General features: G+C 42.6%; 2 protein-coding genes across 3 annotated transcripts in view; both read left to right on the top strand.

Moving 5' to 3' along the window:
• LOC144495898 (frizzled-6-like) overlaps positions 1–27,348 on the top strand; it is a 459,271-nt gene that overhangs the window by 152,317 nt on the left and 279,606 nt on the right. The window lies entirely within an intron of this gene.
• dcaf13 (ddb1 and cul4 associated factor 13) overlaps positions 1–27,348 on the top strand; it is a 100,451-nt gene that overhangs the window by 6,581 nt on the left and 66,522 nt on the right. The window contains exons 2-5 of one of the 2 annotated variants that reach the window (XM_078216693.1): positions 12,247–12,446; positions 18,033–18,140; positions 22,574–22,663; positions 23,831–23,986. In XM_078216693.1, the coding sequence (XP_078072819.1) occupies positions 12,247–12,446; positions 18,033–18,140; positions 22,574–22,663; positions 23,831–23,986 (554 nt within the window). The remainder of the gene's footprint in view (positions 1–12,246; positions 12,447–18,032; positions 18,141–22,573; positions 22,664–23,830; positions 23,987–27,348) is intronic. The other variant, XM_078216694.1, reaches the window with a different exon arrangement.

Genomic DNA, 27,348 nt, shown 5'->3' with positions numbered 1-27,348 from the left:
GCTCACCGGTCTGTAGTTCCCCAGGCTTTTCCCTGCAGCCCTTTTTAAACAAAGGCCACAACATTTGCCACCCTCCAATCTTCAGGCACCTCACCTGTTATGTTAGAAGTTAGATGTTCGTTGATTGTTCAATATCATTCGTGACTCCTGGGATACTGAAGCAGTCCATGTCCATATGCAGCAAGACCTGCACAACACTTGGGCTGTCGATTGGCAAGTAATATTCACTCTACAAGTGCCAGGCAATGACCATCTCTCAGGAAGAATCCAATCATCCCCTTTTGACATTCAGTGGCGTTAGCATTGCTAAATTCCCCACTTTAACATCCTGGGGGGGGGGGTTTAACCATTGACCAGAAACTGAATTTGACTAGCCGCATAAACACTGGCTGCAAGAGTAGTTCAGAAGCTGTGAATTCTGCAACGAGTAACTTCGCCCCTGACTTCCCAAGCCTCTCCACCATCTTTTCTTTTTATTCATTCGTGGGACATAAATGGCTGGCCAGCATTTATTGACCATCCCTATTTCTCTTTAAGAAGGTAGTGGTGAGCTGCCTTCTTGAATCGCTGCAGTCAATGTTCTGTGGGTTGACCCACAATGCTGTTAGGGAGGGAATTCCAGGATTTTGACCCAGCGACTGCGAAGGAACAGCAATAAATTTCCAAGCCAGGATGGTGGCTTGGAGGGGAACTTGCAGGTGGCGGTGTTCCCATTTATCTGCTGCCTTTGTCCTTCTAGATGGAAGTGGACGTGGGTTTGAAAGGTGCTGTCTAAGGATCTTTGGTGAATTGCTGCAGTGCATCTTGTAGATAGTTCACACTGCTGCTATTGAGCATTGGTGGTGGATTGATTGAATGTTTGCAGATGTGGCGCCAATCAAGCGGGCTGTTTTGTCCTGGATGGTGTCAAGCTGCTTAAGTGTTGTGAGAGCTGCACCCATCCAAGCAAGTGGGGAGTATTCCATCACATTCCTGACTTGCGTCTTGTAGACGGTGGATAGGCTTTGGGTGGTCAGGAGGTGATTTACTCGCCGCAGTATTCCCAGCCTCTGACCTGCTCTGGTAGCCACTGTGTTTATGTGGTGAGTCCAGTTGAGTTTCTGGTCAATGGTAACCCCAAGGATGTTGACAGTGGGGGATTCAGTGATGGTTCACCACTGAATGTCAAGGGGCAGTGGTTAGAGTTTCTCTTATTGGTGATGGTCCTTGCCTGGCATTTGTGTGGCGCAAATGTTACTTGCCACTTGTCAGCCCAAGCTTGGATATTGTCCAGATCTTGCTGCATTTGAATATGGACTGCTTCAGTATCTGAGGAGTCGCGAATGGTGCTGAACATTGTGCAATCATCGGCGAACATCCCCACTTCTGACCTTATGACGGAGGGAATGTCATTGATGAAGCGGCCGAGGATACTACCCTGAGGGATTCCTGCTGAGATGACTGACCTTCCACAACCATCTTCCTATGTACCAGGTATGACTCAAACCAGCGGAGAGTTTGCCCCCTGATACCCATTGATTCCAGGTTCGGTAGGGCTCCTTGATGCTACACTCAGTCAAATGCATCCTTGATGTCAAGGGCTGTCACTCTCCCCTCACCCTGTTTTGTCCATTTTGAACCAAGGCTGCAATGAGGTCAGGAGCTGAGTGACCCTGGCAAAACCCAAACTGGATGTCGCTGAGCAGGTGCTGCTTGATAGCACTGTTGATGACCCTTTCCATCACTTTACTGATGATCGAGAGTAGACTGGGCATTAATTGGCCGGGTTGGATTTGTCCTGCTTTTTGTGTGCAGGGCATGCTTGGACAATTTTCCACATTGTTGGGTAGATGCCAACTGTAACTGTACTAGAAGGGGAGCGGCAAGTTGTGGAGTACAAGTCTTCAGTACTGTTGCTGGAATGTTATCAGGGCCCATTGCCTTTGCAGTATCCAGTGCCTTCCAACCGTTTCTTGATATCACTTGGAGTGAATCGAATTGGCTGGAGATTGGCATCTGAGATGCTGGGGACTACTGGAGGAGGCCGAGATGGATCATCCACTTGGCACTTCTGGCTGAAGATTGCTGCGAATACTTCAGCCTTATCTTTTGCACTGATGTTCTGGGCTCCTCCATCACTGAGGATGGGGATATCTGTGGAGCCTCCTCCTCCAGTGAGTTGTTTAATTGTCCACCACCATTCTTGACTGGATGTGGAAGGATTGCAGAGCTTGGGTCTGATCTGTTGTTTGTGGGATCACTTAGCTCTGTCTATCACTTGCTGTTTTTGCCATTTGGCATGCAAGTAGTCCTGTTTGGTAGCTTCACCAGGTTGACACCTCATTTTTAGGTATGCCTGGTGCTGCTCCTGGCATGCCCTCCTGCACTCTCCATCGATGATAAATGGTTGAGTGGAGAATATGCTGGGCCATGAGGTTGAAGATTGTGCTGGAGTACAATTCCGCTGCTGTTTATAAGGTACAAGTCATGATGGAATGCTGTCCACTTGCTTGGATGAAGAAGTTTGACACTATCCAGGACAAATTAACACTTGTCCACCACCTTAAGCATTCATGTCCTTCACCACTGATGTACAGTGGCAGCAGTGTGTACTATCTACAAGATATGCTGCAGCAACTCCCCAAGGCTCCTTTTGATTTGATTTATTATTGTCATATGTATTGGGATATAGTGAACAGTATTGTTTCTCGCTTGCTGTACAGACAAAACATACCATTCATAAAGTACATAGAGGGGAAGGATAGGGTGCACAATATAGTGTTGTCACAGGGCGTAGCGAAAAATCAGCTTAATATATGGTAGGTCTATTCAAAAGTCTGATGGCAGCAGGGAAGAAGCTGTTCTTCAGTCAGTTGGTATGTGTCCTCAGACTTTTGTATCTTTTTCCCGACCAGAAGATGGTGGAAGAGAGTATGTCCAGGTTGCGTAGAAATATAGAATCCCTACAGTACAGAAAGAGGCCATTCGGCCCATCGAGTCTGCACCGACCACAATCCCACCCAGTCCCTACCCCATATCCCTACATATTTTACCCACTAATCCCTCTAACCTACGCATCTCAGGACACTAAGGGGCAATTTTTTTTTTAGCATGGCCAATCAACCTAACCCGCACATCTTTGGACTCTTAGGGTTCTTGATTATGCTGGCTGCTTTTCCGAGGCAGCCGGAAGTGTAGATGGGAATCGATGGATAGGAGGCTGGTTTGCGTGATGGACTGGGCCATGTTCACAACTACTTGTATCTTACGGCCTTGGTCAGAGCAGGAACCATACCAAGCTGTGATACATCTGGAAAGGATGCTTTCTATGGTGCATCTGTAGAAATTGAGTCATCGCAGACATGCTGATTTTCCTTGGTCTCCTGAGAAAGCAGAGGTGTTATAGAGTCATAGAGGTTTACAGCATGGAAACAGGCCATTCAGCCCAACTTGTCCATGCCGCCCTTTTTTTTAAACCCCTAAGCTAGTCCCAATTGTCCGCATTTGGCCTATATCCCTCTCTACCCATCGTACCCATGTAACTGTCTAAAAGCTTTTTAAAAGACAAAATTGTACCCGCCTCTACTACTACCACTGGCAGCTTGTTCCAGACACTCACCAAGAACTACCTGTCTATCTCTCTTCTGTGTCCTACCCACAGTTTACCTTTCCACCCATCGTCAGCAAAGCTAATTATCTGGTCATTCGTTCGTTTCTGTTTATGGGATTTTTAACTGCCACTTTTGCCTATAAAACAACAGTGGTCGTACTTCAAAAGTAATTCTCCGGTTTAGAATATGTAGAAGACATGATAAAAGCAACTATATAAAGGCATCTTCTTTCTTTATCAATTAAACAACTAGTGTTGTTCTGCCCTAGGAAACATTTGCTAATGCCTGTATTTTCTCAGGCTGATTATCAGCTAGAAAGTTTAAGTTAGTGGATAGACAGGCTAGGAGATGTCTGAGAGAGTGACAGCTGTATGTCTGGAGAGTAAATGTTTTTATTTACCTTTTATACTGAGAATCGATGGAAAAAGGGATCACATGGGATTAGATTAAAATCATAGAATAACAGCCTACCTGGAGGCCATCTGGCCCAACATGTCTCTGATAGAGCTATCTAAAGGACCCTGTTCTTTGCCCACAAACTTGTCATATTTCTCTCTGAAGTATTTATTCAGTTCTGGTTTGGTGGTTGTTTTGGGGTCTACTTTCACTCTTTTTAGGCAGTGTGTTTCAGATTGCAAGAGCTCGCTGTGTAAAAATGTTTCTTCATGTCGCCTCTGGTTCTTTGCCAATCTCAAATCTGTAACCCTCGTTACTGTCCCTTCTGTCACTGAAGGCAGTTTCTCTTTATTTACTGTATTTAAAAACTTCTCCACTAAATTCTCTGTTCTAAGGAGAACAATCTGAGTTACTCCAGTCTCTCTGTATAAGTGAGGTCTCTCATTCCTTGTACCATTGTAGTAAATCTCCTCTTCAGCGTCTCCAAGACCTTGATTTCATTCCCACATCGTGGTGCCCGGAACTGTACTACATATCCAATTTTTTAATACAATGAGAAGAGTTACTGTATGAGCTAATTATAATTACACAAAGCACTGTAAGTCATTACAGCCTGACACACTGTAACACAGACATTACAGCCTGACACAGTAACACAGACATTACAGCCCGACACACTGTAACACAGACATTACAGCCTGACACACTAACACAGACATTACAGCCTGACACACTGTAACACAGACATTACAGCCTGACACAGTAACACAGATATTACAGCCTGACACACAGTAACACAGATATTACAGCCTGACACAGTAACACAGACATTCAACCCGACACACGGGCATACATTATAACCCAACACCCTGTACCACAGACATTACAGTCCCACACCCTGTAACATAGACACATTCCAACATATAGTAAAACAAACATAACCTAACACACTACAATAGAGACATTACTGCCAGACACACCGTAACATGGACATTACAGCATGATACACTGTTAACGGCCATTACAGCCCAACGCACTGTAACACAAACATTACAGCCCAACACACTAACACAGACAAAACCCAACATCCTGTAACACTCATTACAGCACAACAACCTAACACAATGCAATACAGGCATTACAGCCTGACACACAGTAACACTGGCACAACCTGACTCATTGTAACACGGACAATACATCCTAACACACTGTAACACATATATTACAGCCAGACACATTGTAACGCAGACATTACAGCACAGACATTAGAGTCCCAGAGCCTGTAACATTGACGCATTCCAACATACAGTAACACAAACATAACCTAACACTGCAATAGAGACATTACAGTCTGATACACTTTAACATGCATATTACAGCCTGATGCACTGTAACATAGGTATTACAGCATGATGTATTGTAACACGGGCATTACAACTTGATGCACTGTAACACAGGCATTGCTCCACACACCATAACACAGACATTACAGCCCCACACACTGTAACACAACACTGCAATCTGACATACAACACAGACGCTATATTATTTTAATAAGTTTATATAGCAATTCATCTTCTTTCCTAGAAACCTCTTCAATTGCTTCACATCACTTTAAAATAGCGGCTTTTCCAGGAAAGCCAATACTGCAGCAGCTTACGAATCAGACAAATCCCACAGAAACAGTGATGTTCATTGAGGAGGAAAGTGTTGGCCAAGGCGCAAGAAGAACACCCTGATCATCTTCGAGTTGTTCCATTGAACTTTAAACATCTACCTGAATCACCAGGACAGGGAGGCAGGGCTTCACAGTTATTCACAGGACTTGAAGCTACAACCATCAGACTCAGGGACTCCTGAAACATGGTGATATTTCTTAGGACTCCTACCATGATTAGATTCAAACACGATTACAACTCGGCAGACAAGAGGCACTGAATGAAGGTGAAATTTCCAATCAGATAGACTGAAATAGAGAAAAGATTTAATATATTTAGCACTAATCAGAACACTGTTAACTGCACTGGAAGGCTGTGTGCAAGATGACTTGGAACAGTTCGAATCATCAAGCAGAGGTGGGAGTATCAACCAGTAACTGAAAGGGAAGAGAAACAGGAGGAGGCAGCGCACATTCTCTGCCATCTCCTGGGGTCTGGTACTCAATGCAGGGATTCAAGTGGCATCATAACCCTGTGATATGATGCTAGCTCAGCCGCCTCGATTGATTTCCCACTTTTACAATGGCTCTCATCAGAACCTGCAAATGATTGCGAGCCTTTACTTAATGTCAAATGACTAATATTTTTGAAACTGCTCATTCCCTCACGCCGTCAGCTAGATTTGCACTGGAAAGGCTGAGTTAAGTCTCAGTTGCATGGTTGAACCTAAATTGCACAGCATCCAGCATTCCCAGGATATTTTGACTAGTTAGCGGGTTCTATAGTATTCTTAGGATAGTTACAGCAATGAAAAGGGCCATTCGGCCCATCGTGGAAAGAGCAACCCACCTCCTCCAACTGCCCTGCCTTCTCTCTGCAGCTCTGCATTTTGTTCTGTTCAGGCAATTGTCAAAATCTTTTAAAAGCCCAAAGGCCACAACTGAATCTGCCTCTACCACATTCTCAAAGTGCATTCTGGATACTAACCACATATTCTACATATGTTATCAGATGTTGTGACACAGAGGGTTACAGTTAGAGACACATAGGCAGCCTACCCCACAGCCATTGTTCCTTTCAAGTGACTCCCTTATCCCAATAAGCAAATTCTGGGTAACAATATTTTTGTTTTGGATTACGCACACGTTTTGCCCTTTGGGTAATAGTGGGGAGGTGGTGGAAGAGTTCCTGGGCTGATTATCAACCTGCTGAACCATGGTATGACGTTCCTTCTAAGGCCAACAAGTCTCAGTGTGGGGCTTAAACCCAGAGTTTCTAGACCAGAGGTAGCTCAAGGTGTTTGTTGGGCTTTCTTAACTATAGCGTCAGCTTGGAGGGACCAGGATAGGTTGATGATCTAGAAACCTGAAGCTCTCGACTATTTCCACTTCGTCACCATTGAATGCCACAGTGCAGAAGGGAGGCCATTCTGCCCATCAGGTCTGCACCAACTCTTGCCCAGGCCCTGTCCTCATGACCCTATCACTGTAACCACACATTTTATCCCGCAAATCCCTCTAACCTATATATATCTAAGGGGCAATTTATCATGACCAGTCCACCTAACCTGCATTTCATTGGACTCTGGGAGAAAGCCAGAGCACCCGGAAGAAATCCACGCAGACATGGGGAGAACATGCAAACTCCACACAGTCACCCAAGGCTGGAATTGAAGCCGGCTCCCTGGCACTGAGACAGCAGAGCTAACCACTGCCACAGGCAGCACATTCCAAGCCCTTAGACAAGGGCAGTAGATGCATGGGAATACCATCTGAAAGTTCCCTTCCAAGCCACACAACTGCCTGACTTGAAACTACATCACCTTTCTTTCACTATCACTGAGTCATATTTTTTGAAACGCTTCCTAGCAGCACCATGGGTGTAAAAGAAATAAATCTAAATTACATTTTATTTCTACAGCTGGAAATTTCACCCGATGCTGTCTTGGGACAACTTTCATACCTCTGCACCCCTCCTCCACCGACCCAAAACTCTTCTCTGTAACTTAGTATGCAGGAGATGAAAGTGACTGTCCCAACAAAGGCATCCTGCTACTTAACATCATGTTCATGGAATCCCTACTGCACACCATAGGGACTGCAGTGGTTTAAAATGGTGGCTCATCATCATTCTCCAGGGTAATTGGGATGTGCAACAAACACTTTAAAAGATTTACTAGAATAACAGGGATGAGGGACTTCTGTGACCTGGAAGCAAGAAGTTTGGGTTATTCTCCTTTAGAGCAGTGAAGGATATGAAGTGATTTAATAGAGGCATACAAAATCATTAATAGAATGTATAATGACTACTGTTTCCAGTGGCAGGAGAGTTGGCAAACAGAGACCACCAATTTAGGGCAATTGGCAAAAGAACCAGAGGTGAGAATTTTTTTCAGCATTGTTACAATCTGCAATGCACAGCCTGAAAGAGTAGTGGAAGAAGAATCAGTCGTAACTTTCAAAAGGCAATGGAGTAAATACCCAAAGGGAAGAAAATTGCAGGGCTTTGGGGAAACAGTAGGGGTGAAGTGTGGGACTAATTGGAGAACTCTGCTAATGATGTGATGAAGGCATAAAGGACTGAATGTCATCCTCCTGTGTTGTTAGATTCTGTGATTTTGCAACAAAGGTGGGGTTGCACTGGGGGAATTGCAAGGGTGAGAGCCTATGAATAATTATGTGAAATACACACAAGAAAGGCAGAACTAAATTCGTATAATATTTTGGTATGCGTTTTTGTAAAATTTGCTTCATTTGTACATATGCATAATTCGATTTTTAATCCAGCACACATCAAATTTTGAATTAAGAATAGATGTGTAATTTTATTATGATCTCAATGAAACTTGGACAGTGTTATTTTTTCCAGTACGCTGCATTTTCTTTCTCTCGAGTTTGTTCGGTCATTTAGTTTATCCACGGGCTGATCCGTATCTTAGCTCCATTTACTTGCTTTAGGTCTGAAGCCCTTAATACCGTTGCCTAATGAAAATCTACCGATCTTGGTTTTGAAAATTTCAGTTGATCTATAGGATCAGCAGATTTTAGGGAGGGAATTCTTGATTTCCACTGCCTTTTGTGCTTTCTGACCTTGTCATGAATGGCCAACTTGTAACTATAAGATTATATTCTGGATTGTCCCACCAGAAGAAATAATTTCTCTCGCTCTTGCTATACCCCGACAAATCCTTTAATCATCTTAAATAGTCCATTTAGATGATCCCTTAATCGTCTTCTATATTTAAACCCCCCCCCCCTCTCCCCCAAAGCTCTACTATTATTCTGGTGTCTGTGCTGTACCCCTCCAAAGGCAGTGTATCCTTCCTGAGGTGGAGTCCAACTAGAGTCCTGAACAGCTGTAACATACTTTCCATCCCTTTTTATATTCGAGTCCCTTTGAGATAAAGGCCAACAGTTAGTTTACCGTATCATAGTCACTGTTAACTTGATGTTTCCTTCTGTTAGATTATTTACTAATTCTGGCTTTTTACTCATTATTGAATCTAAGATGGCCTGGTCGCTTCCTTCATTGAGAAATATTGTCCCAGAAGATTATTCAGAAAGCACATTTGAAATTTACAGTTTTTGGGATACGCAATCTTCCCCATCAATCTAAACATTTGCTACTTTATTACAGCCACCTGGAGATCTATGGAAACTCTCACCAATGTCTTGCATTTTCTTCCTGCTTTGAGTACGAAGAACAAAGAAAGTTCAGCACAGGAACAGGCCCTCCAAACCTGTGCCAATCATGATGCCCTAACTAAACTAAAAAAAAACCTTTTGTCCTTACTTAAACCATATCCGTCTGTTCCCTCCCTATTCATGTACCCATCCAGATGCCTCTTAAATGTTGCTAATGTGCCTGCTTCCACCACCACCTCTGGTAGCGCGTTCCAGACACCCACCACTGCATGAAAAACTTTTCCCGCACGTCTCCCTTAAACTTCCCCCTCTCATCTTGAACCTGTGCTCCCTTGTAATTGACACTTCCACCCTAGGAAAAAGCATCTGACTATCCATCCTGTCTATGTCTCTCATAATTTTGAGACAGGTTATAGTCCAGGTTTATTTGAAATCGCAAGTTTTCGGAGCACTGCTCCTTTGTCAGGTGAAGACCTCGATCAGGTCTCTCCTCAGCCTCCATCTTTCCAGTGAAAACAATCCTAGTTTATTCAACCTCTCCTCGGAGTCAACGCCCTCGAGACCAGGTGACATCCTGCAAACCTTCTTTGCACTCTCTCCAAAGCTCCCACGTCCTTCTGGTAGTGTGGTGACCAGAACTGCACGCAATACTCCAAATGCAGCCTAACCAAGGTTTTATATAACTGCACCATGATTTCCCAACTCCTGTACTCAGTGCCTTAGCTAATGAAGACATGCATGCCATATATGCCGCCTTGTTCACCTCGGCCGCCTATGTTGCCACTGTTAATGTTCCTAAGGATTCTGCCATTTACAGTATAATTCACACCTGAATTTAATGCTCCAAAATGCATCACCTCGCATTTGTCCGGATTAAATTCCATCTGCCATTTCTGTGCCCAAGTCTCCAATCTATCTATATCTGTTGTATCCTCTGACAATCCCCAGAACTATCAGCAACTCCACCAATCTTCATAATTATTCTGTGGATCTACCATGTTTTTCTCCAATGACTAGAATCAATACGTTCATGCTTGATAAGAAATAAATGAATTTGGTTAAACCACCTTTATCAATGGACGGCAAATACTTTATTTTAATACTAAAATAAGCAAATTACTGTGGATTCTGGAATCTGAAACCAAAGCGGAGACTGCTAGAAAAGCTCAGCAGGTCTGGGAGCAACTGTAGGGAGAGAAGCCAGAGTTAATGTTTCGGGTCCATTTGACATCCATTAGTCCCTCAGAACTAAAAGAGGAAAAATGTGTCAGATATAATACTGTATGTAGCTGGGAGAGATTGCAACAAGAATAAGAAACAGATTGCCTGCTGTTTGCGTGCATGTACCTCCTTCCCCTTCACCATTCAAGGCCCAAATACACTTTACAGGTTCACTTGCACCACCACGTTGGTCTACTGTATTTGCGGTGTCCTCTACATTGGGGAGTCTAAATGCAGACTGAGTGACTGCATTGAGGAACAGCTTCACTCGGTCTGCAAGCATGACCAACCTTCCTGTTGCTTGCCATTTTAACTCATCACCTTGCTCTCATGCCCGCATGTCTGTCCCTGGCCTGCTGCAATGCTCCAGTGAAGCCCAATACAAGGTGAAGGAACAGCATCTCCTCATCTTCCGATTAGACACGTTATAACCTAACCCTCAGGATACAACGTTGAGTTCAGGAACTTTCGACTGTGGCCTTTCTCCTCAATCTTAATCCTTTAAAAAATATTCATAGATGTTTAAAACACAGAAGACCTTTCAGCCCATTATGTCCACGCCAGTCAACAAAGATCTGACTACACTGCTCCAATTTTCCAGCGTTTGGCCTATAGCCCTGGAGGTTATAGCAGTACAAGTGAATATCTAAATGCTACTTAAATGTTCCAAGAGTTTCTGACTCAACCACCCTTTCAGGCAGTATGTTCCAGACTCCCACTGTCCTCTAGGTGAAAAGTTTCTCCTCAACTCTTATTCTTCTACCTCTTACCTTAAATCACCTTAAATCAATGCACCCTGGTAAAAATGCCTTTCTTCCACCCCATCGATGCCTCTCATAATCTTATACAAGGTCCGCTCTCAACCTTCGCTTTCCAAGAAAAACAGTCCCATCCTATCCAGTCTCTGCTCATGGCACAGACTCTATAGCCCAGGCAGCATCCTGGTAATTCTTCTCTGCACCCTCTCTAGTGCAAATCACATCCTTCCTATAATGTAATGACCAGAACCCCCCACGTTTCAATGCAAAATCCCTCCCCAAAAAACCGGGCCAACTGTTTGTTATTCTTAAATTTGTTACATCTTTGTTGCAATCTCTCCCAACTGCTGATATCCATTTTTCCCCTCATTTAGTTCTGATGAAGAGTCAAACAGACTAAAAATGTTAGCTCTGTTTTTTCCGTACAGATGCTGCCAGACCGGAGTTTTTCCAGGATTTTCTGACTTTATTTTTGTAAGTACATTAAGAGAAATATGATAGGTGAGAGTATTGTTCAGCCCTTAATGACAATCAGGAATTGGAAATGGCAGATATACTAAGTACTCCAGCTGCTTTGTATCAGTCTTCACAGGAGAGAGCAAAGATTAAGTTTAAAGCTTATTTATTAGTGCCACAAGTGGGCTTACATTAACACTACAGTGAAGTTATTGTGAAAATCCCCTACCAGATACCAGTACCAGAAGTGCAAAGAAAACTGAAAATAAAAGGGAGGAATTTACTAGATTATTTTTTTAAATACGTAGTACTGAAGTAATATCATCCACATTGAGACTGTGGATTAATTTCAAGCCATATTGCTTGCTAGGAGAGGAGATGACATGACATTGGTGGACAACAGCAGGTATGCAGTATGGGCTTATCACTATTACAGGATATGTTTACTTCATTAATTAGACAGCTTGTTTGCAAAATAATTGGCTTTGTCCTAATTCATTAAATCTCTCATTTCTGCATTCAGTTCCAAGGAATTATGATCCTGCACTGCATCCATTTGAAGTACCTCGGGAGTACACTAGAGCGCTGAATGCAATCAAACTGGATCGCATTTTTGCTAAACCGTTTGTAGCATCACTTGATGGCCACAGGGATGGTGTACACTGTTTGGCCAAACATTTTAAGAGTTTATCCACAATAATCTCTGGGGCTTGCAATGGCGAGGTGAGTGATGCATGTATTGTATTTTGTAATTTTTTTTGTAAAAGGTGCTTCTACTTCATTTTCTTGTAAAATAAATAAAGTCCAGCTTGGGTTGGTGCCAGTGCAGAGCATAGATTGATTGAGAGTATGGATAAATGGATTTGTCATAGCCAGTAATGTGATGAGATAAATATCTCAAGTGAGATTGACTGGGATTTATGGACAGCCTAACAAGTGAAAATATTTATCAAAAATGACACAGCTATGGAGAAGGAGCAGTAAAGTGAGGCTAATTGGATAACTCCTTCACAGGCACAATTCGCCGAATGACCTCCTTCAGTGTTGTAAGAATCAGTGCAGTATATGTATCTGCTGCAGGAAGCTGGAGCCCCAAAAAAATTTGTATAAAATGGAAATAAAAGCAAAGTGCTAGAAAAACTCAGGTCTGACAGCATCTGCAAAGGGTGAAAGAATTTACATTTCAAGTCCAACATGACTCCTCATCCAAACAGAACTAAAGAGAGATCATATTCCAAGATTTCATTTATCTAACGGTGTACATCATGAAATCTTTTCTTATCACCATATTAATGATGCTTTACCCCCACCGCATGCTGTTGCCCCACTTCCTATGTTTTTTAATCGCATTCAATGCATGACCTCTACCTCTCTCAGTACTGCTAAATATTAGCAATATTTTCCATTTTTTCCTCATCCTCCAGCAGACTATCATCTCCCTACTTTTCTCCAACATTATATCTTGGAGAGCTATTGCGAAGTCATTTCGTATTGCTGCTAGACCTCAAAAAGTCAGTTCATCATTATTTTTCCAATGAAACACACATTCAATTTTGAAAGCTTATCACCTAAACAGGCATTTTGTTGAGATTTATAAGCTATCAACATTTTAATTTCAGCTCGGGTGTGCTGATTTTGTATCTGAGCAAAAAGAAAGTTATCTCCTGACATACCAGTACCTATCGCTTTCATATCCAGTATTACTCACCTTTCTATTACACTGGTCGCAATTATTCACTTCCTGAAGTATTCACTGCATATTTTCCATACTATTAATATACTCCACTATGATGTGGAGATGCCGGCATTGGACTGGGGTGGGCACAGTAAGAAGCTTCAACACGAGGTTAAAGTCCAACAGGTTTATTTGATAGAACGATCTTTCAGATGAGTGTTTAAGGAGCAGCACTCCAAAAGCTCGTGCTACCAAATAAACCTGTTTGACTTTAACCTGGTGTTGTGAGACTTCTTACTGTACTGCTACTGTGACAATCTTTGACCCTGAGGCATTACAGGCATTCTCTCCACCTGGTGAAGGAGCAGTGTTCCAAAAGCTTGTGATTTCAAATAAACCTTTTGGACTGTAACCTGGTGTCGGGTAACCTCTCGTCAAGAAAATTCTCTTTTGATCAAGGCAGTAGGAGGTGGCTGGGATAGGGCCTTGTTCTCGGCTCCCTGGCACAAATCGTGGTGCTCACATTGATGAACTGCAAAACATCCGAATGATAATGGATGAAGCCGAGGGAAGAATCTTGTCAGTCTAGAGGGCAGTTTCCTTGGTGGGAGCTCACCTTTGGTCCTTGAAAATCCTGCTGTGTGGTATGTCGGACATCCTGGTTAATTCAGGAAGATGGGGCAGGAGGAGGAATATCCATGCACTCCATCTCCCAAAGGGTGCTGATAAATTCCTGGCTGAATTTATGCCATGCTTTCGTAATTGGATTTGAAGGTTGGATATTTTGAATTCAAAGAGGCATACTGTATCAAATCTTTGAGACCTGGGTTGGGTATGTACCCTTATTGCTGGTCTTGTGTTGTCTTGATCTTTGTTGAGAAAGGCTGGAGGGGGCTGGGCGCAATGAAACCTCACCACCTGCCAGGGCCTAGATGTGTCTCTTCCAGGGCTTCTGGGCAATGACAAAACAGAGGCCTCAATAAAGCTATGAATTGATCCTTGATGTCGCTCAACAATCCTGTCAAAGCTTTGGCCCTTTCAAGCTCTATGGATGGCTATATTATCCTGCAGTTCATCATTAATCCTGAACTACTCCCCTTGTGATTATAATCCTGATTTTGTGGTGTTGCCTTTGATCCTGATTAAGGTGTTTGATATATGAGCACTGAGGCATATATTGCCGGTTGTTCTTTGAAATTCAGGGTTATCCATTTATTTATAATAGAATTCATCCACTGGTATGTTCTGGCAGTAGAATGGGGGAGACCTCAGTTTAAAATGTGTTACTGTTAACATTCGATCTTGGGTCTTTCCATGTGGTACAGGAGGACTAGCATGAGTTCCTTGACTTATGGACGGATAGTGGGTCTCCTTCCCCCTACTGGGGAGCATGCTGGGTTGTGTGATATTTATCCAATTTTTTAAAATTGTAACCCTAGCATTTATAACGGGATGGGCAGGGGATGGGGGAGAGTGCAAGCCTGGCACAGGGAGAGATTAGTGGCGGGTCCAGATGTCTGTTGGTGGGGCATGACAGGAGATCTCCCAGTGCCTGTGCAATGGCTCCCCAAGAGCTCAGTAGCCGGCTTCACTGGCATGATTAGGCTCTGCCCCGTCCCCCTGCTGGCAAGAATCGCACTGTCATAAGATTGGATTTTTTCAACTCGCTGGAAAAAGGCACCTGAAACACTCCCATTTTCTCACTTGTTCAGCACTTCAAATTTTCTTTGGTAAGATCACCCCCTAGGTCTTATTGTCATTGGCGCTTCTGGCATGGCTGGAGTTGGGGGAAATAGTAGTACATGGTTGAGGAAGCCTTTGTTATCTAGCCTTTCTTGGGTTGGTTTTCTATATTTCCCTTGGCTGCGCAGGTTGTGACAGTGGCTACTCAGTGACGTGAGTACTCCTGGCCAGTCTGCTGCCCTTCCTTTAATTATGCTTATCTTGACTAAGTAGGTTAGGGTAGTAGCCACTTTGAGGATCTGTTCTATTCTTGGATCCTGTGGAGAATATCATAGATAAGGGAATAGATTATTCTCTCCCAAGATGTTCCCTTTTGGGTACTTCTGTACAATTCTCCTCCTTGAGGTTTAGAATCCTGAGTTTGGGGGCGGGGGGGGGGGTGTCCCAGATACTTATGCTCTGCACTATCTCAATTTCTCCTGTGAGGTTATGCAGCTCTGTTCCTAATATCCTGCATGCAAGAGTGTACGCTGTCAAACCATGCCTTGTGGCTGTGGTATTATCCTGGTGTTCTCTCTCTCCGAGATTCCTTTCATTATTTGGGTAAATGGGGCGCTGATATTGGCTCCAACACGTTATATTTAATTTTAGTGTTTCCCTCATTTTGTCGGGAGGAGGAGGATAGTGTCTTGCCTAAGATACTATGTCTGTGGGTGTCTTGATTATTCTTTTGGTTGGTGGGGTCTCCTTGCTGGAAAAATGGGTTAGATTTTCTGGCTGATGAGGCTTGAGTGGTATGTCCGGTGTGGCTTGTTTCCTATGAGTCCAAGCGTGGAGTGAGGCTCCTTGGCTTATTGGTTCGTTAATCTGTCTCAATATTCCTTGTGTAGGCAAGAATAGCAGCTGTTTCGGAAATTATTTGGAAAATGTGGAGATTATATTGAAAGAGGAGTAGTCTGTCCTCTTCCGAGATGCTCCCCTTTGTGGGATACGTAGGAAAGCTGCTCTTGCTGGTTTAGTTTTCCTTGGTCAGTGGAAACTATCCTGTTATCTGTGGGGTCTGGAGGATGAGTATGTGAGAGTGTACACTGTCATACCATGTCTTGGGTTTGTGGTAATATCCTGATGGTTCCCCTCTTTCTGGGTCATCCTTTTTTGTTTGGATGTTTTGCGATGCTTTTTTAGGCTCCAATTGGTTGTATTTGACCATACAAGGGCTCCCTCGTTGTGTAGCTCAGTTCTTGCTAGCCTGTGCCATGTGCTCATGGCTTTATCCTTTTATCCTGATATCAAAATATCCTTTTGTTATCCATGCGAAGGGAGGCACTGATTGCAACAAATTGTAATTGATCTGAATCAAATGTAATGATATTTGCCGGTCTTTTCTGTATTTATATGTGCTGTGATTATTATTCTGTATTGTACTGGATTTGGGGGGTTTGCCGTGTTATGTGGTTAAATGGAAAATCTTCAATTAAAACATTTAAAAATAAATGTTAGCACTGCTGCCTCACAGCGCTAGGGACCCGGGTTCAATTCCAATCTTGGGTGTCTGTCTGTGTGGAGTTTGCACATTCTCCTCATGCCTGCGTGGGTTTCCTCCGGGTGCTCTGGTTTCCTTCCGCACTCAAGATGTGCGGGTTAGGTTGATTAGACATGTTAAATTGCCCCGAGCGAACTTTGGAAAAACATATGGCGCTACATGTCTTTGGGGAGTGATGTCAATGCTTGTGGTGCTATAAGACGTATCTTTATTATATCGATTATTTAAAGTGAAATTTATCTTTTATTGAAAGTACCATTTACCTATTCTTTCACCTGTAATTTGCAGGTTAAAATAGTTACAAAAAGTGAAATTTTGTTAATTCCTTCACTTGAAATCATTTAGTAAATTTGATTTTGTTGATTTACGATTCCCCTACAGGGATTGTGATACTGCATAAAGTTGAAACAACATACCTTTAAACCCAAAAGCAAAATATTACAGATGCCGTAAATCTGAAATAAAACTGAAGATACTGAAAATATTCGGCCAGTCTGGCAGCATCTGTGGAGGGAGAAATAGTCAACATTCCAGGTTGTGACCTTTCATCAGAACTATAGAGCTGACATGCAACCAGTCTGTCGGATTTTGTTGCAGTTCTATAGTTAAATTCCTTTCCCCGTTTTGAATGCAGGTTTGAAAGATAGAAATCATAGAAACCCTACAGTACAGAAAGAGGCCATTCGGCCCATCGACCACAATCTCACCCAGGCCCTACCCCCATATCCCTACATATTTTACCCACTAATCCCTCTAATCTACGCATCCCTGGACACTAAGGGGCAATTTTAGCATGGCCAATCAACCTAACCCGCACATCTTTGGACTGTGGGAGGAAACCGGAGGAAACCCACGCAGACACGAGGAGAATGTGCAAACTCCACATGGACAGTGACCCAAGCCGGGAATCGAACCCAGGTCCCTGGAGCTGTGAAGCAGCAGTGCTAACCACTGTGCTACCGTGCCGCCCTAACCACTGTGCTACCGTGCCGCCCCAACCACTGTGCTACCGTGCCGCCCTAATGCTATTGCTATAAGCAACCCCACTAGCTCAATGTATGCTGAAGGCATGATAATATTATCCAGGGCCAAGGCAAACCAGTTTATATATTTACCCATGTATGAGCAGCGATGCAAATGTTACTGCAGACAGTTCCTTCACCCTTAAAATAAAACTTGAGTTTTAGAACACTAGTGTATATAATGACAAATCCAGATGGAGGTTTTGTCTTCTATAAAATTATCTGGTTCTCATTCTCATGCATTTTATATGAGTTGAATTGCAATTTCAGCATCACTTTGAAATTCTTGATATTACATTCTAATCGAGGATTTACACACACTTCAGAAAGAGCGAGTTTGTGTTTGCATTCCTAAGGTGTGAAATGCTTTTGTTGTTGTTCCACAGTTAAAAGTTTGGAACTTGATGAACCGTCAGTGTGTTCGCACGTTACAAGCACATACTGGTTTCGTCAGAGGGCTTTGTTCCAGATTCTGTGGTACGTCGTTCTTCTCGGTAAGTATAATAATCTTAAGCGTATTTACATACGTTAATTTTTCTTTTTCTGCACTCACAATATTGTGATGCATTTAGTACATTTCCTCTACTTTATTCTCTGCAAAATTTTAGTTAATGTCAGCTCGGTTATTTAGGATGCAAGGATTTGAAGAATTAATTAATGAGAAGAGGTATATAAACTTGATTCATTTCCTAACTTTAGAAGATTAAAGGGTGATTTAACCAGGCGTTTAAAAAGCAAAAAAGACTCGGTACAGAAAAATTGTTTCCTCTGGGGAATGTACCCTGAACTATAGGAGCATAACCTTAAAATTAGAGCTGGGTCATTTAGGAGTGAAATTGGAAAGCACATTTTCTCTCACGATTGTGGAAATCAGGAACTCTCCCTTAAAAAGGCTAAGATGCTGGGTCTCTTGAAAATTTTTATATAAAGAACAAAGAACAGTACAGCACAGGAAACAGGCCATTCGGCCCTCCAAGCCTGTGCCGCTCCTTGGTCCAACTAGACCAATCGTTTGTATCCCTCCATTCCCAGGCTGCTCATGTGACTATCCAGGTAAGTCTTAAACGATGTCAGCGTGCCTGCCTCCACCACCCTACTTGGCAGCGCATTCCAGGCCCCCACCACCCTCTGTGTAAAAAACGTCCCTCTGATGTCTGAGTTATACTTCGCCCCTCTCACCTTGAGCCTGTGACCCCTCGTGATCGTCACCTCCGACCTGGGAAAAAGCTTCCCACTGTTCACCCTATCTATACCCTTCATAATCTTGTATACCTCTATTAGATCTCCCCTCATTCTCCGTCTTTCCAAGGAGAACAACCCTAGTCTACCCAATCTCTCCTCATAGCTAAGACCCTCCATACCAGGCAACATCCTGGTAAACCTCTGCACTCTCTCCAATGCCTCCACGTCCTTCTGGTAGTGCGGCGACCAGAACTGGACGCAGTACTCCAAATGCGGCCTAACCAGCGTTCTATACAGCTGCATCATCAGACTCCAGCTTTTATACTCTATACCCCGTCCTATAAAGGCAAGCATACCATATGCCTTCTTCACCACCTTCTCCACCTGTGTTGCCACCTTCAAGGATTTGTGGACTTGCACACCTAGGTCCCTCTGTGTTTCTATACTCCTGATGACTCTGCCATTTATTGTATAACTCCTCCCTACATTATTTCTTCCAAAATGCATCACTTCGCATTTATCCGGATTAAATTCCATCTGCCACCTCTCCGCCCAATTTTCCAGCCTATCTATATCCTGCTGTATTGCCCGACAATGCTCTTCGCTATCCGCAATTCCAGCCATCTTTGTGTCATCCGCAAACTTGCTGATTACACCAGTTACACCTTCTTCCAAATCATTTATATATATCACAAATAGCAGAGGTCCCAGTACAGAGCCCTGCGGAACACCACTGGTCACAGACCTCCAGCCGGAAAAAGACCCTTCGACCACTACCCTCTGTCTCCTATGGCCAAGCCAGTTCTCCACCCATCTAGCCACTTCTCCTTGTATCCCATGAGCCTTAACCTTCTTAACCAACCTGCCATGTGGGACTTTGTCAAATGCCTTGCTGAAATCCATATAGACGACATCCACGGCCCTTCCTTCATCAACCGTTTTTGTCACTTCCTCAAAAAACTCCACCAAATTTGTAAGGCACGACCTCCCTCTTACAAAACCATGCTGTCTGTCACTAATGAGATTGTTCCGTTCTAAATGCACATACATCCTGTCTCTAAGAATCCTCTCCAACAACTTCCCTACCACGGACGTCAAGCTCACCGGCCTATAATTTCCTGGGTTATCCCTGCTACCCTTCTTAAACAACGGGACCACATTCGCTATCCTCCAATCCTCAGGGACCTCACCCATGTCCAAAGAAGCGACAAAGATTTCCGTCATAGGCCCAGCAATTTCACCTCTCGTCTCCCTGAGCAGTCGAGGATAGATGCCATCAGGCCCTGGGGCTTTGTCAGTTTTAATGTTCCCTAAAAAACCTAACACTTCCTCTCTCGTAATGGAGATTTTCTCTAACGGGTCAACACCTCCCTCCGAGACACTCCCGGTTAACACGCCCCTCTCCTTCGTGAATACCGATGCAAAGTATTCATTTAGGATCTCCCCTATTCCCTTGGATTCTAAGCATAATTCCCCTCCTTTGTCCCTGAGAGGTCCGATTTTCTCCCTGACAACTCTTTTGTTCCTAACGTATGAATAGAATGCCTTAGGATTCTCCTTAATCCTGCCTGCCAAGAACATCTCATGCCCTCTTTTTGCCCTTCTAACTCCCCGTTTGAGATCTTTCCTACTCTCTCTGTATTCCTCCAGAGCTCCATCTGTTTTCAGTTGCCTGGACTTAACGTACGCCTCCCTTTTCATTTTAATCAGATCCTCAATTTCCCTGGTTATCCACGGCTCTCGAATCCTACCTTTCCTATCTTTCCTTTTTACAGGCACATGCCTATCCTGCAGCCTTATCAATAGTTCCTTAAAAGACTCCCACATGCCAGACGCGGACTTACCCTCGAACATCCTCTCCCAATCAACATCCACCAATTCCTGCCTAATCCGGCTATAGTCAGCCTTCCCCCAATTTAGCACCCTGCCCGTAGGACAGCACTCATCCTTGTCCATTACTATCCTAAAGTTAACAGAGTTGTGGTCACTATTTGCCACATGTTCCCCTACCGAAACTTTGACGACCTGACCGGGCTCATTTCCCAGAACTAGGTCCAGTATAGCCCCCTCTCTAGTCGGGCTATCTACATACTGTTCCAAAGAACCTTCCAGTACACATTTTACAAATTCCTCCCCGTCCGGTCCCCCAGCTCTAAGCACTTTCCAGTCTGTGCCAGGGAAATTAAAGTCCCCCACTACAACAACCCTATTTTTTCTGCACCTATCCAGAATCTCCTGACATATCCTTTCCTCCACTTCCCGTGGGCTGTTGGGTGGTCTGTAGTACACCCCCAGCATAGTGACTGCACCCTTCCTGTTTCCGAGTTCCACCCACAGCGACTCAGTACATGACCCCTCTAAGTTGTCTACCCTCTGCACCGCGGTAATATGCTCCTTAACTAATATCGCTACTCCCCCACCTTTTTTAGCCCCTCCTCTGTCTCGCCTAAAACACTGATACCCCGGAATATTCAGCTGCCAGTCCTGTCCTTCTTTTAACCAAGTTTCCGTCACCGCAACCACATCCAAATTCCGCACAAGCATTAAGGCCCTAAGTTCGTCTGTTTTACCCGTTACACTCCTCGCATTGAAGCAGATGCACTCCAGACCTCCAGGCCCAGTCAGGTCCTCCTCCTCCAGAGTGCTCCTCTTCTTAGCTAGCCTTGCCCTGGCCCCCAGCTCGACCCCAGCCTCAGTATTTACTGACCTCCTGTTTTGTTCCCCACCCCCCTGCCACACTAGTTTAAATCCTGCCGAAACACTCGAGCAAAACTCCCAGCCAGGATATTTGCTCCCTTCCAGTTAAGGTGTAACCCATCCTTTCTGTACAGTTGCCATCCTGACTTGAAGATTTCCCAGTTATCTATGAATTTAAAACCCTCCCTCTTGCACCAGTCCTTTAGCCACGCGTTCAACTGTAGAATCTCCCTGTTCCGAGCCTCACTTGCACTAGGCACCGGGAGCAGTCCAGAGATTGCTACACTGGAGATCTTACTTTTTAGCCTAGCACCCAACTCCCTGAATTTCTCTCGTATGACCCCCCTGCTCTTCCTACCTTCATCATATCTGAGATTTATGGAATTTTGTTTGGCAAGAGTCTTCTGGAAAATGGATAAATGCAGTTGACATACACTTCAGCCATCCATGGTATAATTGAATAGGATTGAAGGTCTACTTTGATCTATGTTAAACAGGTTAGTATTCATTGGTCAAACAAAATAATTTATATGCTGTAGTCTGCAAGATTCTATTATGTTTTTAGATATTTGTTTATATTCTCATGGGGCAAGAAAAGGTTAAGATCTAAAGATTTATGTTTTAAGAAATCCAAAAGATTATGTTGGGTTCTACTATACTATTTTATCTATTATTTAATATGTTATTTTTAAGTAAAAATGAAATTCTATGGTGTTTTGTTAATTGAGTTTTGAAGTGAAAACTTAGATTTCTCCCCTTCCAAGAAAGTTCAAAAGTTTCTATCACAGTGTTGAAGATTTATCAGACCTGTATAAGTAAAAGGACTGAGATGTTTTGGAGGGAAATTTTTTATATTTATTAATAAACGATTGTTTTTTTAAAAAAAAATTTCAAGTTTCCTATTGGCGTAGTTTTCATTGTATCATCTGAGCCACAGCTGCTCCAAAAATTTGTAACACTCTAAACTGGCCCCATACTGGTAAAGGTGATGGTAAAAAATAATTTACTTTGTTTAATTGCATTAACTTGAACTAGTGACTTTTTTAAGGTTGGTGATGATAAGACCATAAAACAATGGAAAATGGAAAGCCCTTCACTTGAGGAACAAGAACAACCAATACACACAATACTAGGCAAGGTATGTCACATTTTGTGTAATAATTGATGAATGAAAGATGCATGGCAGGAATCAGGAGTTTCAGGAAATGAAGTATTTTTGGGCATCCTTACCAATGTGTGTAGTGAGCAATACAAGGTCACATCAAACTAAGAGGAAAACATTCTCGGGATCTTGCTCTGCTGTCAGAAATGCAGTTGACATAAACCCCATCCCAGGTCATGGAGTTGAGAAAGTTTCATGGTTAGCGCTAGTGTTCTGCTCTTCAATGGGTGCATCACAATGTTCACTTTGTTGAGAGGATGCAAGTTGTAGCGGTGCAAAGTTACTCTGACAAGAGCACCCTGTTTTCGAACTCGGATAGCCAAGTGAGGAAGGATAGAACACCTGAGCCTAATCTTTATTCACTTTCAAGCTTTCTTTTAAGACCGAGGCATACAGGGCATATTGTGCACCTCCAGCCAAAGCCCCTTTTATTTTTTCAGTCCTTTTTTATATAGACAAGTACAGGTGAATTACACCGAAATACAATTAACACCCAGTTGGTATACAGTTAACATCATGAGACCGGCGAGAGACTCAAGGAAAAAAATGTTTTTTTTTCATGGAGCAAAGTGCATCCAAAGAAACTTGTTCTTTCTATGTCGTATCCCGCTTTTCTAGCTATCATATTGGAGCAGAATGAAGAGACTTAGTGGAATAGGGATTTGTTGAGCATTTAAAAGTTGCTAAATGATCTAATTCATCCAGCTGATTTTGTGCGCCTTGAAATCGGATACCATCTCAAGACCAACTAGGGATGAGTGACGAATGTTGGCCTTGCCAGTGATGCAAACGTAAAATGAAATGGTTTTTAAAAAAAATCAGATGAAGAAACAGATGTGATCGAGTTTATTCTCTCAATGTTCGTGCAGAAGTAAATGTAACTGCAGTAACACCTCTACTGAAACTAGTTTGAGTCATTTCCTTCAGTCATTTCTCTTTGCCGCCACTGCCTATCTATAATATAGTTCCCCTATCTTTGAGTCAAGTAAACGAGCAAAGTTAGAAAATGTAAATTTGTATTTTCATATTTTAACATGTGACAAGAAAAGTACAATGCATTTCACCCTTTTCATTCTGGCTTTTGTTTTAGTAATGTGTGCTTGCTTAGTATTCCAAGGAAACAAATGCTATGTTTGTGCTTAGACTGTTTACATGGGAATTGATCACCATTGGAGGGATGGTGTGTTTGCAACATGTGGACAGCAGGTGGACATCTGGGATGAGCAGAGGAGCAGCCCAGTCCGCTCGTTTACTTGGGGTGTGGACAGTATCAGCAGTGTTAAATTCAACCCAATAGAGGTAATGCTGTTACTTCTGAGAAAGATCTTGTCATTTACATAAAGTAAACAAATATTGCATTTAATTAGTAAGATAAACATTATTTTAAACATTATTGTACAGTGTTGGCCTTAATGATGTTTAAAAATTAATTGTTCTTAAATGAAAATTGGTCTTGAGTTATCCTATTTATCAGGCTTGGAACTGGCTAATCTCTATTGCCGATAAAGTGGAACACATTTTCCACACTCTTTGGTAGAAGGCAAGAATAACAGCGGAAGAGGTTTAGAGAATACACCTAACTTAGGCTATTCTTAGGCTGCTTTATTTCAGTTTGTTACATATTTTCAAATTATGATTTGAGAAATGCTACTGAATGATCTTTTTGATTCAACTTTGCCTAGCTCACTGCCTGTACACAGGGCAATTAAAATACGATGTTAAATTAATGTCGGGGTCAATGCTGGGTCTACTTCTGCTTTTAGTAAATTAAATGGTTAAGACACAGTAATGTATGTTGTTTTAGGCATCCCTTACAGACATATTTAAGCTACAGATTGTGTTCCTCGTAGGTCCAGCAACAAAATGCCTGAAATGGGAAGATGCAGTTGGTTGGGACTAGTTAGGTGAAATAGTGGGACTATTTGCATTTGAGTAGAAAATGCCAAAAAGGTCATTTAGTAGAGGCTTTAAAACTGTGTAGCATTTTGATAGTTTCCCCTTTTCTATTTGCCCATGACCCAACCAGAGGAATGTTGCAAGATTGTGTACTTGAAGACATTGGCCAGAGTGGCTTCAGTTGTCTAAAAGACTGTTTTCCTTCAGTACTGTACTAGAATGTGGGCCAAGGTTCTTTTCTAGAGCTTGAATGCATGGCCTTCTGACTTGGGCAAGAACATTACCATAGCCGTACGTGTTTTCATCTGTGATCCATAGCTGAACAGTTTCTTTTGGAAGTCATGTTAATAGTTGAGCAGTGTGCTTTGGAGACTCTCAGCTGTTGGGACAACACAGTCAAAAACCTTCACTGCACTATTTATGAATACTGTACATTAATTGAACTTTGTCTTATTTAGGTAGGATAGGATGTAAGCTTGCACAATAAGGGTGTGCAATTAAAGACAGTGAAAATAATTGATGGCTTGTTCTGGGATATTTGTTCTCAAGTCTTTTCAAAAACACATTTGTAATGTGGATATATGAACCCAGCTGTCTTTGTATATTTGATGTGCACAGTTAGCATTTGTTGACAAATAATCAATATGCAGTTCAGGCTAACTCCTCTACCCCAAAGTTACCCCATATTGCATCTTGGAAAAGCTCTGTGTAACCAGCAGCAGTTGGGTAGTGTCTGCTCAAGGTTGAATTGATGTGTGGCATATAAGTGAGGGACCATTTTGTGTTCATTTTAGTTGAATTTGTTTTTGTCCTAGATCTTAAGCAACCACTAATAACGGAGAATTTTAAAAAGATCAATTGTAATTTTATAGTAGTGACTATTAGCACTTGATATGCAAGTCACAACAAAATCAAGGAAAAGTTGATTACTTAGATGCTCATATCTAGTTGTTTCTACCTGTGTAAGTTTTTTTTTACAATTAGTGACTGCAGGGTTAGGTTTTAAATAGTTTGATCACAGCAGAATTAAATAGCTGATTTCTTAATTCACATGATCTTCAATTAAGGCAAATGGGTAGTTTTATGGCACTGTTAGCATTTTTACTACTTGATGCATTATTTTTGCTTGAGGCTGACAAGGACTCACTGACTTGCTCATAAGATGTGGGAATTTTGTTTTTAAAAAACTGGGTTGAGGAGAAATTCATGAAGCTTTCTCATGATTTAATATAAAATGTATATACCACTGAAAATCTTTGTAACATTTCCAAACAAGCCTGTAATTGTAGATGATGGACCTATCAAATTAGAGCGTAATGCTGGCTGCTTGTACCATTGGTTGGAATCAACAAATGTTAGTTATTGGTCAGAATCATTATGGGTAGATTTGTGACTGCAAAACAGATGGGAATAGGACACAAATAAAAGCAAAATACTGCAGATGCTGGAAAATCTCAGGTCTGGCAGCATCTGTGGAGAGAGAAACAGTTAATGTTTCAAATCCATATGACTCTTTGAGTGGTGAGGCAGTGGCACAGTGGTAATGTCACCGGATTAGTAATCCAGAGACCCAGTGAATGCAAAAGGGACATGGGTTCAAATCTGATCATGGCAGTGTAGCCATAGCGAAATAGATATATATGTTTTGACTTTATTTATCAAGTTTCCCTGTCTCATCTTTCCATTGCCCTCTGCTGTTACTAACACTTCCACTATCTTTTTACTTCAACTGTGGATTCACCCTACACAGTGATTGACAAGGACCTTGCCCTGGATGGCGAAGTACACTCACTTGTTCCTGTTCCTTATATTTTTGTATTCCACTAACACTGCCTATCAGGCTAGGCAACTCTCACCCCAAATTATTACCAACAGTATGGGTACTTCAGTTTTAGGTTAACAAATGCTGTTCCCCAGAGAATTGCAATCAACTTATTTGGAGGAAGCAGTAGAAAGTTGTATATCCAGGTTTGCAGCAGATACTAATTCATGAGGAATAATACATTATATAGCTGGAAGCAGGAAATGAAGGGGTAACCAAGAAGGTAGATGAAGGCAATGCAGTTGATGTTGTCTACATGGACTTTAGCAACGCCTTTGACAAGGTACCACATGGTAGGTTGTTGCATAAGGTTAAATCTCACGGGATCCAAGGTGAGGTATCTAAATGGATACAAAATTGGCTTCTTGACAGAAGCCAGAGGGTGGTTGTAGAGAGTTGTTTTTCAAACTGGAAGCCTGTGACCAGCGGTGTGCCTCAGGGATCAGTGCTGGGTCCACTGTTGTTTGTCATTTATATTAATTATTTGGATGTGAATATAGGAGTCATGGTTAGTAAGTTTGCAGATGACACCAAGATTGGTGGCAAAGTGGACAGTGAAGAAGGTTATCTCCAATTGCAACGGGATCTTGATCAATTGGGCCAGTGGGCTGACGAATGGCAGATGGAGTTTAATTTAGACAAATGCGAGGTGATGAATTTTGGTAGATTGAACCAGGGCAGGACTTACTTAGTTAATGGTAGGGCGTTGGGGAGAGTTACAGAACAAAGAGATCTAGGGGGTACATGTTCATAGCTCCTTGAAAGTGGAGTCACAGGTGGACAGAGTGGTGAAGAAGGCATTCAGCATGCTTGGTTTCATCAGTCAGAACATTGAATACAGGAGTTGGAATGTCTTGTTGAAGTTGTACAAGACACTGGTAAGGCCACACTTGGAATACTGTGTGCAATTCTGGTCATCCTATTATAGAAAGGATATTATTAA

Source organism: Mustelus asterias, chromosome 7 (assembly GCF_964213995.1).
Source record: "Mustelus asterias chromosome 7, sMusAst1.hap1.1, whole genome shotgun sequence".
Taxonomy (NCBI): Eukaryota; Metazoa; Chordata; class Chondrichthyes; order Carcharhiniformes; family Triakidae; genus Mustelus; species Mustelus asterias.
The sequence above is the reverse complement of the archived record's forward strand: the minus strand, read 5'-3'. Positions and strand labels throughout refer to the sequence as shown.